We start from the raw sequence: 15,251 nt of genomic DNA on the forward strand, positions 1-15,251 counted from the left end.
TCTAATGAGCTTCTTCCTTCTAGTCACATGTGTGTTTACAGAACAAAACAAGGCTAGTCGGATTGTAGAAAAGCCTCTCAGCAAGAATAGACTTCACATAGCCCCTCTCCCCTGCAAAATACTCCACTCAAAATCAAGCACAGACTGGCACTTGTGGTCAGTCCAGCCTGGATGGGTCCAGGGAAAAGGACCCAAGGACTGGGGCTCTAAGAAACCCCACTCTTGGGCTCTGAGAAGCTAGAAATAAATTTCTTCTGTTTCTCTCCTTGAAAAATCTCAGAAAAACTCAACTTCCAAGAGGAACACACACACACACACACACACACACACACACACACCCTCCTAAGATCAATGAAAGTAAACTAGTCTCGAAGCTGAGTAATCTTAAGCTAAGCCATATTATACCACTGAGCTAATGCTCAGCCTGTAGCTTAGCTTCCACTGAAAGGAGCTAAAGGACTCCCTCCTACATATAAAGGGTTCCTCCAAATATAGGGATTTACTTTCCTATACTCAGGCTTACCAGGTATGCTAGAAACAGAACAAAACTCACATGGCTTCCTTGAGGACAAAGTCATTGTGCATCCAGAGCCTGTGTCAAAGATGGGATCCTTTTTTGTTTTGTTTTGTTTTTAAAAACCATGTATTGTTTCTAATGTCTTTTTTTTTTTTAGGATCCTTTTTTTGTGGAGTCAGGGATTAAACTCAGGTCCTTGCGTTTGCCAGGCAAGCACTTATTCAACTGAGCTACCTCCCAACCCCTGGGATAGGATCTTGATCCCACTACCTAGACATCAGTCTCCCCTGGGTCTCCCTGGTTTTGTATGCACTCATTTGGCTCCTGTCTTATGGTTTGGGGACTAAAAGAAGCTGCATACAAAGAGTCTGAACAGCACGTTTTAAGTATCATAAAGGTTAAAGAAGATAAAAGTAAACAATAGTGCTTGGGATACTTTGGGGCGGTGTAGCCAAGGAACAGGCAGATGTGATCCTCACAGCAAAGGCCATGCAGCAACAGTGCTGGGTCCACCCTGTAGTCACAGGACAGCCTAACGTTTCCTCTGTACATGTGGCATATGTTTGTTTATTGACATATTTTAGACATATGTTTATTTATTGAGTTTGGGGTGTGTGTGTGTGTGTGCACGCGCATGTATGCACACATGCTGGAGATTGAACCCAGGGGTCTAGTGTATAGTCAGTACATATTATACCACTGAGCTAATGCTCAGCCTGTAGTGTTTTAAAAAAGAAGCAATGGAAAAAATAATGTCTAGAGCAATGAAATTCTGTGAACAGTGGAATCATGATCAGTAAGTAACTGCCAACTAGAACTCTAGGTCCAGGAGAAAAATCCTTCAGAAGATGCTAACCCCCCAGTGGGAGCATGTCCCCAGGCCTGGAGCCCTCTGGCCTCTACCCCTGTATGCCTGTGCCCCATATGGCCTGCACTGCCTCTATCACTTGACCCTTGGCTAAGACAAGAGCTACATACACATGGCTTCTCAAGTGAGACACCTTGCCAGCAAGCTTAGCATCTACTTTCTTGCCCCCAAAGTATCAGCTCCCTGTCTCTTCTGTACCATCTCCTCACTTACTCCAGTAACATGTGAGGCTCCCTTAGCATCCTCTCCTGTATAGTCCATCCCTCAGCCAGTAATGCCTGCAAGTCCCAGTCTGGCCGACCTTAGCTCCTGCCCTTGACTCCTCCCTGAACAGCCACTCACTTCGTGGGGCTTTGAGAGGCAGTTTTTGAGTGACTATTAGTAATACCTTCAAGGAAACAGGGAAGAAAAAGAGGCCTCACAGCCCTGCACGTTCAGCACATACTGAGAACATGAGGCCTGGCAAGAGCAGGAAAAGAAAGGTCTCTCAGAGGACATGTCCAAAAAGTGCAGCCAGCAGATAAGAAACAACTTTGGTCAGGCATCAGTGCAGAAGGTCACATACTGGAAGATGGAGCCCGACAGGAGAGAGCTGAGGCAGCTGGAGGGTGCTTGCAGCCCTCTGCAAAAACAGGACCAAAGGCTGTGGACTCTTACATGGATAGGACACCCTAATGCCCTAAAAAACTGGAAAGGACTTAAACTACCATAAGGTGAAACTTCAGACCCACGGGGCATGGGCATAAGACTAGTCTCCAAGGGTTCTAGGAGTAAAGATCACACAAAAGGTTCAGAAGTCAGGATACATCAGATTCAGTGTGAAATCTGAAAAATGGCCAAATCAGGGTCAAGGAAGGCTGCCAAAAGAGGCCTCTCCAGGGAGAGAAGGCAAGTGGCACCATGAGTGTGAATGGGGAAAGCACTGCAGTCTGTGCAGTGAGCAAGGAGAAATCAACATCAATTCAAACATGACAAACTCCTAACAAAGCATACCATAGGCTCAAGAGGACTCAGCCTTAAGAAGTATCTGCAGAAGAATTTTTAAGCTTGAAGACAAGTCTTGAAATCATATATAATCACAGAAACATACATATTTAAAAGAAAAAAATCCTATGAAATTTTATAGAACACCATTAATAGAGAAAAATTTGTAAGTATAGGTATTCAAGAAGCAAAAAAGCAGAAGAAATTCATTCAATGAAATAACTGTTTAAAATCCTAACAATCTTGGGGAAATTATGAACATCTAGGTTCAAAGGACCTTAATAGAGTCAAACAAAAATCTTCACCAAGGCCTGTTCAACTGTCAAGAGCACAAAGCAAAGAGAGAATCCTAAACAACAGCAAGAGAAAACGCCAAGTCATATACAGAGAAATTCCCATGAGAGCAACAGACTTCTCAGCAGAAATCTTACAAGCCAGAAGAACACAGGATGATATATTCAAAGTGGTGAAGGAATAAAAGTGCCATCTAATAATACCACACCTAACAAAACTAAATAAAAAAATCCAAGCTGGGCATGAGGGCACATGCCAGGTAAACCAGCACTCAGGAGAAACAATAAGGCAAGAGGATCCTGAGTTCAAGGCCAGCCTAGGTTACATAGTAAGTTTGAGGCCGTCCTGGCTACACAGCAAGATCCCACCTCAAATTAATTAATTAATTTTTAAAAACTGAAATCTCTACCAAAAAACCTGGTAGAAGTGATAAGTGATATCAGTAAGGCTGAAAGACACAACATGATTTTTTTTTTTTTTTTTCCCTTCCCGGAACCGGGGATTGAACTCAGGCCCTTGCGCTTGCTGGGGAACCGCTTATTCCACTGAGCCATCTCCCCGGCCCCAATGATTTTTTTTTTTTAATACCCTAATGAAAAATTTCCAAGAAAAAGATTGAGAAAGAAATCCCATTTGTTTGCTCCAAACAAAGTACCTAAGAATAATTTTAACCAAAGAGATAAAGAAGCTCTACAATAAAAACTACAAAACACTGACAAAAGAAATTAAAGAGAACTAAAAAATAAAAATAATCAGACCTCTTTAAATTTGAAGACTGGGCACCTGAAATAATGGCTATTATGAAGAAATCACTCAATAAGAAATGCTGATGAGGCTATGGAGAAAAGAACCATTCTCAATTGCTGGTAGGAGTGGAAACTGCCACAACCACTACAAAATGACTACAAAGATTCCTCAAAAATCTAAAACTACAGGCTCCATCTGACTCAGTTGTTCACCTTCTAGGCATCTTCCCAAGAGTTAAAAGCATCAATAGAACACAATTCATGCCAGCTAAATGTTAGAAACAGCCCATATACCTATCAAAAGATGAATTGATAAACAAAATGTGGCATTTCTATGTAGTGGAGTACTACCTCTGCCATAAGAATAAACTCAGATCATCTGTAGGAAAACTGATGGACCCCAAGACTGTCATCTCCCCGCCACCCCAACTGGAACCAGGGATCGAACTCAGGACTTTGTGTTTGTCAGGCAGGCAATGAGACTGCTGAGCTATCTCCCTGGCTCTCAAGACCATAATCTTATGTGAAATAAATCAGACACACCAACTTAAATACTGCACTGTTTTTCTTACATGAGCAACTCAAAAGGTAAATAAGGTGCATAGGGCTGGCGAGATAGCTCAGTGGTCTAAAGCACCTGCTTAGGCAGGCACAGAGGACCGCAGTTTGATTCCGGGCACCACGTGCCACCCCAGCGCTGCCTTTAGGGTGGTCTGAGCTAGCAAAAAAAGAAAAAGAGAAAGAAAGAAAGAATCATAATGGAGGGTAAATACTGGGAAGGAAGAGCATGTTCAAATGGGAAGAGAAAAAAGGTGGAAGGAGGAAGGGAAAAGAAAAAAAAAAGGAAAAAATAGGAACAAAGCTTTTGTAAATAAATAGGGGCTGAAAGGAGGAAAAAGGAATGAGGAAAAAAAGCAAGATATCATGTAAATATATGTATCCCCTGTGATGAATGTTATCACTATGTATGTATAAGATATACCAATAAAAAAAAGAGCAAAAGAAAAAAATGGAAACAAAGACTACACATGGGGAAGAGAAGAGAGGTTGAAAGGAGGGGAGGGGAATGGAGAAGAAGAACTAACATACATCATGTACAGGTACAAATTTCCTACAATGAATATGATCAATATGTATGATAAAGATGTGCTCTGCTAATAAAAAGAAAAGGTTAAAAAAAGAAAACTGGGAAGTATATGAAAGTAGTTTTATAAAAAGTCACACTCAGTGAAACAGGAATGAGAAATGAACATCTGAGCATAATCAGACACAAGCTAGAAAACAAACACTTCCAGGGCCGGGGAGACAGGCTCAGTAGAATAAGCGCTTCCCTGGCAAGCACAAGGGCCCAAGTTCAATCCCTGGTTTTGCCAAAAAAAAAAAAGTAAAAAGAAAACAAACACAGTAGTGTGAGTTGTGAAATCTCAAAGGAATGTACAAATAAATGAAGAGCAAAATAAAAGACAGGAAGAGGGTTGCCCAAATAGCTCAGTGGATTAAAGCACCTGCAAGCAGGCGCAGGGCCGAGGTTCAATCTCCAGGCCTGCTGTGCCAGCTCCACCCCTGGGGCACGCTAAGGTGGAGAATGAGACTGGGTCTGTGTGGCGCGCACTGTAATCCCAGCTCTTGGGAGGCTATAAACAGGCAGATCACTACTAGTCCAATCTAGTAGTGAGACCCTGAACACCCTGTAGGCCCTTCCCCAAAATGCAAAAGTAAACAAATAAGCTAATAAATAAAAAAGACAGTAGGGGATAGATCTTTTACAGAATGGAAGTGGACAAAGAGAGATGAAAGAGAAAAGGCAGGGAAGGGGAAGCAAAGAAATCAAGATGTTATGCATTTGTACTAACTCCACAGGAGAAATGTAAACACTGTGTACTGCAAACATGTACTAATAAAAATTAAAATGAAAAAAATTAAAATCTCAAAAGAAAAAAGAAATTGAATAGTCAGCCATGAAGAAAAATAAAAACTCTGCCATTTGCAGCAGCATGGTGGAACTAGAGGACTTTGTGTAGAATAAAATAGGCAGGAAGAAAAAAAAATATTGTCTGTCCTCACTTACATGTAGCTATAAAGGCCAGAACAGTGGCTGTCAGAGACTAGTAGGGGTGGAAAGGGAGGGATAAAAAGAGTATGGTCCGGGAGAAGACACTCTCTCAGGCATTCACAGAGAGCACATTGGCCAAGCAATGGCCGTGACTCATCCACATAGCTGCACTGACAAAGGTTCTACAATCTGAGGTACAGGATCTCAGGATAAATCCTGAGGGAATTTCACTGACCTTATCAGACCAAAAAGCTACAACTCTTGGTGCATAGGTCCTGCTTTACCTTGGTCTTAACCATCCAGTAGAAAAGTATGAAGACGAAATATAGGAAACAAAGCCATGCTGTTATGTTGAGCTGTGGGAGACTCAGGTCAATAATTTCTGACATTGCCAGTTAAACAGAAGACCCAATGCTATTATGGGCTACTGGACTCTTGTAGAATATTTTACTGAGTTTACACACCTATAATATTCAATAACGGAACTTAGAAAAAATGGGGTATACAGATGAATGTCCATTTTGTATCTGTATATTCAAAGTGGTTAGGATAGATATATAGTTGCATTCTCTTAATGAATAGAATGATTTGTTCTAACGGTGTTTGTAAATAGGATCACAAGTCCGCATCCTGTACAGCAATTAACCACTAAGAAGAATATATGCAGTGTATTATTTGTTGAAACTGTACTTCCGATTTGATTTGAAACTGTCTCATTGCTATCTGTTTATCAATAAAACTTTGGGCGGGGGGGAAGAGTATGGTCCATGAGTACAAGGCACAGCTGCAGAGTAAGAGTACCTCTGGTGTTCCACAGCACTGCACGGAGACAGTAGTTGACATAATTACTTAAGTATTTCAAAAGAGCTCAGAAAGAATTTTAAATGTTCTCAACACAAAGCAATTATAGATGTCCAAGGTGACAGTTAAGCCAGTAACCCAATATGATTAACACACTTTGTGCATATGTATGGAAATATTTCACTGTATTCTATGAACATGTACAGTTGTTATGTGTCAATTAAAGATGGAAACACTTAAGAAAATACTTAAACAATCATAACTAAAGCCAATTCTGGGCACAATATAAACAGTGAAGGAGAATACCCAGATCTTGGGGAGGAAAGAAGGGATACGGGCTCAGATAAACCCTTATCTTCTGTACAGGCAATCAGTAAATATTTTAAAAACTGCAACTAAGTTGCGATCAAAATATAAGTTGAGGACCGGTCACAGAGAAGTGTGGCAGTGAACATGGCAGCAAACACCAGACAAATAGCTGGAACTGGGCACGCCACATTATGGGGGCACCACACAACATGCCACTTCTACCATGTGCTAAAACCAAGGGTCACTTCACTACAACCAACAGCCAGGGAAGAGGTCTGGGAGTGCCGCCCTCCGAACCTGAACCAGCATGTGGCAGATGTCCACGTGGCCGGCCTCCGCCGCAGCATGCAGTGGGGAGCGCTTATTCTGGTGCTCCATTTTGAAGTTGGGGTCGATTCCATCCACTGTGAACAAACACGGTTTTACTAATTGTGTCAGGTGTACTTCAGACGCTCAGAGTGGCTGGCAGTACTTACATAGTTGGCCACCTGGAGATAAGCAGGCAGCTCTGGGCATGCCCCAGGCCTCCACATCACCCTGTCCCATGTGGTGGACAAGCCAGGTCCCACATCAATTTGTTAGACAACAAATACACTTGCTCCTTCATGGCCCTTCCTAACTGAGGGTCCTTGAACGCTCCGAGTTACAGCTGCCTCCATACCTGTGAGGACACTAACAAGAGCAGGCGAAGCTCTAAGGATAGGGGCCTCTGGGGAGCAGAAGAGAGGCCCAAGATGAGCCCCGCTGGTGTGTATCTGCACATTTAGCCAAGAAACCAACTATGCACTAGTGATGTGACTTAATACTGTAAGAAACTTGAGAGAAGTGAGTGAAGTTGCTATTTTGATCAAAATTAAATAAAGCTCTCTTTTTATAGTAACCTTCAGTTTCTTTCATGACCTGCTGTCAGGCAAAGGGCTCTTCAATCACATTTTTCAACCCCAAAAAGATAAACTTCAGAGGGATCAAGTCCAGAGCTGGGAGGGCTCACTGTCAGGAAACACAAGGCAGGAACACAGCCAGGACCGCTGTGGCACAGCAGGCACACAATGCTCCCCATCAGCAGACAGCATGGCTCCTTCCTTGCAACAGGTCACAACACAGCCCCACCACACAAATGCTTTCTCGGATCTGTTTCTGTTTGTCTTATAATTACCTACCTAATTCCTTTTTTAAAATTAGAAATACACAGGGAGTATTTCTAGTGCCAGAAGCAGGTGAATGAGCATCACAAACAGGGTGAACAGCAATGGGCCCCTCTTTTCAATATCAGAGGAATGAGAGGCTTCTGAACAGAAAATACAAGATCAGGTTCCTGAGAAAGGGGCAATAAAGGGCTTGGCGGCACACATCTATAATCCCAGCCCTTAGGAAGACTGAGACTTGAGGATTGTTGCAAGTTCAAGATCAGCTTGGGCTACAAAGTAAGCTCAAGGCCAACCTGAACCATGTAGCAAGACCCTATCTCAAAAGAGACAAAAAAATAAAAGAAGAAAAGGGTGGCTCTGCTCTTCTTGCCACAGACTCACCCAGCATCAGGAGCACCTTCTGCAGCTCACCCTGCCTGGCTGAGAAGTACAGCTGCTTCGGGTGGAAGCGAAGCTTCTTGGGTCTGTGGGAAAGTAGAGGACAGCAGTCAGCACAGGCCTGGGCCAGACCTCACCCAATGGGGGAACTGAAGGTACATGGCAAGGGCTCCCCGTCAGCTCCTCCAGTCACAGGGAGCAAGACCAGCCATTGTCTTCTCAGGCACGGCATGAGAATGATGTACCCTACAAGGGTGCCCCATGGCATGACAACAGGACCCAGAGCATACAAGAGTCACTGCTATGTAAGCCAAGGAAGGCCCAGGGAGCCATCAACCCATACTTGGCACAACAAGAAGGCTGAGCCTGCAGCTCAGTCTCACATGGGTCACAGCACTGTCACTGAGCTACATGGCCAGCCTCTAGCAGTGAGGAAGGGCCTAGGTAAAGTGGGGATGTGGCACATCCACTGTAAAACCTTAAAAACTAAGGTGACAGCCAGGGCATGGTCAGTAGGCCGGGGACAGTGAGCCATCAGATGGACAGAACAGTCTTAAGGACAGACTCAGAGACCAGGGTAGAGAGAGACAACAGAAAGTCACAGGAAGAGGTTACCCAGCACCAGAAAAATCAGGATGGGATTTAGCAATACCAGAGTTTTTTGTTAGGCAGAAGAGTATACATGTCACTCCTTCCATGGAAGAGGGCAGGCTTGCTGCAATGGTCCCCTCAGCCTCCCTAGGGCAGGTGAGGCTGTCCTGGGACGGGAGGACAGGGATGCCCCAGCAGGCCCAGAGCTGCAAGGATGCCACCTCAACCCTCACACAGCAGTTTTTCCATCAAGGTCTGCAGGTGGCTCTCTCAGGCATGTCTTCAAAGCTCATATGACTGTCCCAACTCAGCATGATAAGAAACACCAAACTTACAATTACTTCCCCAAACAGTGTAAAGACTTTTTTGACCAACAGTGTTATTCCAAAGATGAAATGCACATGTGACTCCAGAGCAGAACACAGGCCTTGAGCCACCTCTAAAATGCAGACCAGCTCTTACTTTTCTGAGTCCAGAGCAATCAGAGCACTCTCCAAAGTTTCCTTCCCGGGTCCCTGGGAAAGGCCAGAGGTCTGCCTCACGAGCCCAGCTGGCCCTGTGGCATCAAAGCCCTCGGGTGCCTGCGGAGCTGTGCTCTGTGGCTTGTCGTCCTCCGAGAGCGGGGCTGCAGCAGTGCTTGAGGAGAGGAAACCATTGAAATGTTGAGTTTTGGCATTTGAAAAAGCTCCCTTCTCATGGAAACCAATGAAAACATAGAACAACCCATCTCCCTCACCAGCTGCTTAGGGGAAGACAATAGATAACCAAGTGACTATACGTGTGTCCCTGGGGAAGTACCCAGAATTTAGAACCCCCAACCATAACCCAGATACACTGAGTCCATTGACTACTCTGAAGGGATTGATACACTCCTGGCCTTAGTTTTAAGGTCTCCACCCAAAATCTAGTTTTAGTTTCCTCTTCCAGCACTGATAGTCACTAAGGTTAGTCTCTTTTCTGCTGAGGCAATTCATAGGTTTTGCTGCCATTCTGAAAGGCTTTCTGCTTCATCTTCCTAGCAGGATTTTGGCTGGTGGATGCAACTGCCGTGCTTTGCCTATTCTCTTGCTGACCTGGCAACTCTATGTTTTTAGCTGCTTCTGCTGGATTCTCTCAGGAAGGCAAATACATATGTCTGTGTGAGCATTTCTAACTCTTCTGGACTGTGTTTCCTGCCTTTAGCAACAGCTGGAGATCCTGCTGTCAGAGGAATTACAGGAACAGCCTGCAGCAGCTGACAGGTGCTATTGTACAACAGCCACCTGTGGTGACCGGGCAGTTGACAAAACATTATAAAGTCACTCTAATTAGGCTGGTGTGAAAATTGGTTCAAAACAGACAAATGAACCTGCAAAACCAAACTTGAAAGAGAACCATGTAAAGCTGGGCATGGTGGTATGTAACTGTAACCCCAATACTCAGGAGAAGGCAGGAAGACCACTGTTTGAAGCCAGCCTTGGCTACATAGTAATTCCTGAACTACACATTAAGATCTTGTCTCAACTGCCCTACCCCTTAAAAAAAAACCAGACAGACAGAGACAGGCTCATGTACAAATAACAGCAAATGAACATCAGTGCTTCTGTCCGCAGGTGTGCGATACTTGAGACTGAACCAGGACCTTTGCTTTGAACTAGATCCCCAGTCCTTTCTATTTTTTATTTTGAAATAGGGCCTTGCTAAATTGGCCAGGTGGGCTCAAATTTGCAATCCTCCTACCTCAGCCTCATAAATAATTGGGTTTACAGGTATGTGTCACCACACCCAGCTAGTGTTTAATAAATGTCAGAAATTACGAGCAACAGAATTAGCTGAGACTTCTGGACAAAGCAGTGGAAACCAGTAACAACTGGTTGACACATCTTCAGGGAGACCAGGTGGAAGCTCAGCCAGAGCCACATCAGCAGGTACCTGCCAGTGGTCGTGTCGGCCCTGCCCTCGGCAACCAAGTTCTTCTCCTGTCCAGGGGCAGGCATCACCGTGGAGGTGGTGTCTGCTTTTGCTATGGTCACCTCTTTGGCCTTGGAGGTGTCCTCCCCGCAGTGGGGGCAGTAGCTGGCATTGTTGACTCGAGAGGCACAGTCCTTGTGGAAACGGTGAGAGATGCTGCTCTCAGGCTGACACTCCATAAAATTACCCTGGAAACAGGAAGGCGAAGATTGATTTCAAAAACTGGGGCTAATACTCAGAAAAATAAACAAAGCTCAACTGAGCCAGTTGGGCCAAGCAAGTGAGCAAGGCAAAGCAGCCAGGGCCCAGTGCTGGCCCAGTCCCCAGCTGGCAAGGAGCAGGAATGGTATCTACAAAGAGTTCCCTCAACTCTGTAGCTTCCAGGCAGCAGAGGCCAGCAGCAGCTGCTTCACTGTCCACTGGCACCCACAACCAAGAAGAATGAGTCCTTGCTGTCTGGCCACTCAAATAGAGCAAGAAGGTATATAAGAAGTCCTGGTCTGGATAAGGACCACTGGGTAGGACCCTGTTCCACAGAGTTGATGGGTCAGACAAGACAAAAGTCTTGAAGCAGGAATAAAGGGCTCATTCCTGGCATTTGAGTGAACACAGGCAGATGAGCACCAGACAACAGACAGAGACGAGATGCAGAGAAGCACTTCTCTTTCTCATAAGAAGCACAAAAAGGGTGTCTGGAGAGAGGGAAGGGCACAAGGTGTGAAGCTCAAAGACAAGCCTCTAATGGAAGCTCCTGGCTCAGGACACAAAGGGGTAGCAGGGTGCCTACATACACCTGTGGCTATGGGTGAATGCTAGTACAGAGCCCCAGTTGGGCTCCATAGGAGGAGCCTACTGAAAGTAAGTACAGATGTCTAATTAAGGTTACAGCTGTGTCCCTCTTCTGCATTCAGACAAGAAGGGATTCACAGGCACTGCAAGGGGAGCCAAGGGTACAGCAAAATGGGAGGAGCAGGTATGTGTCCATGGTGAGAAAGCTCAAGGTGTGGCCAGGACATGGGAAGCACAGGGAACCTCCTCACGTGGGGCCCAGGCCTGGGATGAACTGCCTGGCAGTTTGGGCCTCTGCAGAAGACACAGGCCCGAGAGGCCCATGGCGGCTGGGCTCTTACCGCAGTGCAGAAGTAGCCGCAGCCAGGACAGCACTGGTGTTTCACCATGCGGCCCCGATGGTCCTCACACAGCACCAAGAGCGGCGCCTTGTTGGACGGGCGCATCAGCTCGTACTTGACCACGCTGTTTGTGCACCGGCCCAACTGCAATCAGACAAGACCAGGGTCAGTGACAGAGCTATAAGGACACAGCTTTCCGTCCCACGGGCCCTGGGACATGCCCAACATGTGGAGGTGCCCAACAACAAGCATGGACATGAGAGAGTCTGGAGCACGTCTGTACATCTGCTAGCACCAAGAACCCACACAGGAGTTACTGTCTTCTGCACACCTGTGGAAGATAGCAGCCAGGTGATCACATTCAGAGGAAGAAGCTTAACCTAGGCAAAAAATGGAGGAAACCATCAAGCAGACAGGAAAGCTGAGCTGGGTGTCAAAGAAAAATGGCTGTATACCAGGGAGGACATTCCAAGCCATCAGAGACAGCCAAGAGGATGGTATAGGGAACCCTCAAGTAGTCCAGGGCACTCAGTGCACACAGAGTCTAAGCTAAGATGCAAGAAACAGACAGTAGCCAAGTCTCCAGGTCTGCTTCAGAGACGAGGGCCCTAGAATTCCTAAGGGGACCAAGATTTGAGATTCTCATGGTGGAGCATGGCTGCTCCATCAAAAAGACAGCTGAGATATGACACGCAGGGTGACATGCTGGGTAAAAGGGGATGCTGCATAGGCAGAGAATCTTGGTTCACTGCACAAAGTCATTTGATAGCCAGTAAGAAAAAAGTAGCCCATTAGGAAAAAGCAAAGAATAGGACAAAAATTCGCAGAACTATTACAATACCTCCTAAACAAATAAATAAAGGTTTAAACACTCTAATAACCAAGGAAATAAGACATAGTTTCTGGAACTCTTCTATTCTGCTGTACAAACATCACCTTTTAGTCAGGCCTCAAAAGCAGACTGTGGCTGTTAGCAGCCTGGGTGGGGTACATGACCTGCTAGACTAACAAGGGGCCTCAAAGATGCCTACCCAGACTATATTAGAATCACCCATGAAGGGTTTTTTGCTTATTTTTTTAAAGACAGCTTGGACATCACCTCATTATGTATAGAACAAAAACTGAAAGGGGGACAACAGGGCATGCATGTCCAAGAGAAGTATACCTCCTCCCTGACACAACCAAATGGTTCTGCTCTGCAACCTTGGTCAAGACCTGTGGGTGCAGATCATTCATAGTAACTGACTCGAAATGTTTACAACAGATTAAAGGAAAAAACAAATCATCTTCAACATGTCCTGGGGTACATACAGAGAAAAGTCTGGAAATATGTACAAAATTACAATGACCAGTTACCTCAATGTTGGAATAGAGACAATTCATACTTCTTTCTTCATCCACATATTTAGTATCTGAATTTTACAATGAGCATGCCTTAGTTATAACAAACAATGAAACTCAGGGTTAGAAACGAGAGAGAAAACAGAAACAACGAATGAACAAGGAGAACAAACATGTCAGTACCCATGGCAGCCCCAAAGAAATTTCACAGAAAGGGGAAAAGAGGACACCCAGAAACATGTGACAGAGGAGAAGTGCAAAGGAGGACCACAAAGGGGAGGAGTCGCACATATTGCCACAAGCCAGGAAGTAAGTTAAGACTCAAAGGGCCTACTGGCAAAATACTGGCCTGCCTTGCTCAGGGACCAGATGGAGGGCCAGCAAACAGAAGAGCAAGAGCTCACTGCAGAAGGACAGGCAGGGTCGGCTTGTGAGAAGTGGACAAGGCAGACCTTACTGACTCATATGCCAGGCTTGACCCTCTCACATCATCGCAACAAAGGGCTTCCTACCAGCTTTAGAGTGTCTCACTGTTCTATTAAACTTTCTAATAAAAGAAAAAGTTCCAAAGGCAGAGACAAAGTATAATGAGCCCATACCTAATCCTAAATTTAAAACTAAACAGCATCCTCCATTTTATTTATTTATTTTTTATGTATTGAGTACACAGTCTACAGGGTCTCACTATGTAGATCAGACTCGCAGAGCTTCTCCTATTTTCAGCCTCCCAAGTGCTGGAATCACAGGCGTGCACCACCACACCCAGCCTCAATCAATCTCCACCTCACAGCTCGCCCTGAGGGCAAGGCCAGCACAGCACACAGGTCCATTTTCATTTGCACTGTCCCTCATAACCTTTTTGTTAAGGAGAGATGAGCTGGAGTATTTATGGTAATTATTCATACCCATAAATAATTCAAGAGTGTACTGCTAGCATAACCCTCAGACTACCCCATACCCAACAAAAGCAGTAATTTCTCAGAGCACCTAATACCCAGGACTCAGAGATTCTCTGTATTAATTTTCTAGGACACAAACACACAGCACACAACACATGGCCAAGCTCTTGTCTTCTGCAGAGCCCCACTCCTTTTGTTACGGTCTAGATCTAAAATGTCCTCCAAAGTCTCCTGCATGTAGTATGTAGTGATGTGACTAAGGGACACAAGAGCAGACACATCCATTTTAAATTCAGTGGCTCCCGTGTTAGGAGGTGAGCTCTGGTAAAAGGGTCAGGTCACTGGGGCTACGGGTGGGAAGTGTGTGCTCTTGTTCTGGCCCCTCTCTTCTTCCCTCTCTTCACGACCTGGTTGCCACTGACTGAGCAGCACTCTGCCATCAGACACTTCTGCTATGCTACTTCTGCCTCGGAGCCAGGCAAACATGAATTGAAATTTCCAATATAAACTTCTCCTTCTTTAAGCTATAAATGTTAGATATTTGCTCCAGTGACAAGAAAACAATTAATACAGAAAGTTAGTGTCAGGAGTAAGGTCAATGATGTTGTGACCACACTTGATTATGTGGTTCAGAAGCTTGGAACTGATCTCAGAATGAGTCTGAAAAAGTTTGAAGAAGCTTTTTTTCTCTAGCTAGGCTAGAGAAACCCTAGAATGTGAGCAGTGTTTGCTATGTGATAATGGTGGGTGCTCTGAGGATCAGAATGCTAATAAAAATGCAAACAGTTAAGGTGTGGCTTACAGGGTTTTGGTCAAGAATGGGGACCCTACCAGAAACTGGACTAAAAGCCATGTGTGCTTCATTTTGGCAAATAATCTGTTTTATCCGTGTCCTAAGACTTTGGCTGAGGCTGAATTAAAAAGATGGTAGATTAACTAATGTGTCAGAGGAAAGTTCAGGCAGCTCAATGTTCAGGTTGTGGCATGGTGCTGGCTACTTTTAGACAAAATTACAATGAGAACCAGGAGAAAAACGCAGAATCTAAAGGTACAAAATTGTGTAGCTTGGTCAGAAAAGAAGCACCTATAAAGTTGAAGACAAAGAGAGCATGGTCATTGAAAAGATTAATACTAAAAAAAAGTCAGGGGGCCTGGCCCTAGCTCAGGTCTTTAAGTGGCTGCTTCCACAAAGCTGTCAGCCTCAGGTTGCTGGAGTTCGAACCTCACACCTCTCCAGCTGGC

The 15,251-nt window shown here is 44.9% G+C and overlaps 1 protein-coding gene across 1 annotated transcript in view; it reads right to left on the reverse strand.

The window, feature by feature from the left end:
- Ehmt1 (euchromatic histone lysine methyltransferase 1) overlaps positions 1–15,251 on the reverse strand; it is a 179,980-nt gene that overhangs the window by 39,389 nt on the left and 125,340 nt on the right. The window contains 5 exon segments of the mRNA XM_004640343.2: positions 6,870–6,976; positions 8,102–8,184; positions 9,152–9,325; positions 10,601–10,827; positions 11,770–11,913. Coding sequence (XP_004640400.2) covers positions 6,870–6,976; positions 8,102–8,184; positions 9,152–9,325; positions 10,601–10,827; positions 11,770–11,913 — 735 coding nt within the window.

This window comes from Octodon degus, unplaced genomic scaffold (genome assembly GCF_000260255.1).
Source record: "Octodon degus isolate 3935 unplaced genomic scaffold, OctDeg1.0 scaffold00123, whole genome shotgun sequence".
Lineage (NCBI taxonomy): Eukaryota > Metazoa > Chordata > Mammalia > Rodentia > Octodontidae > Octodon > Octodon degus.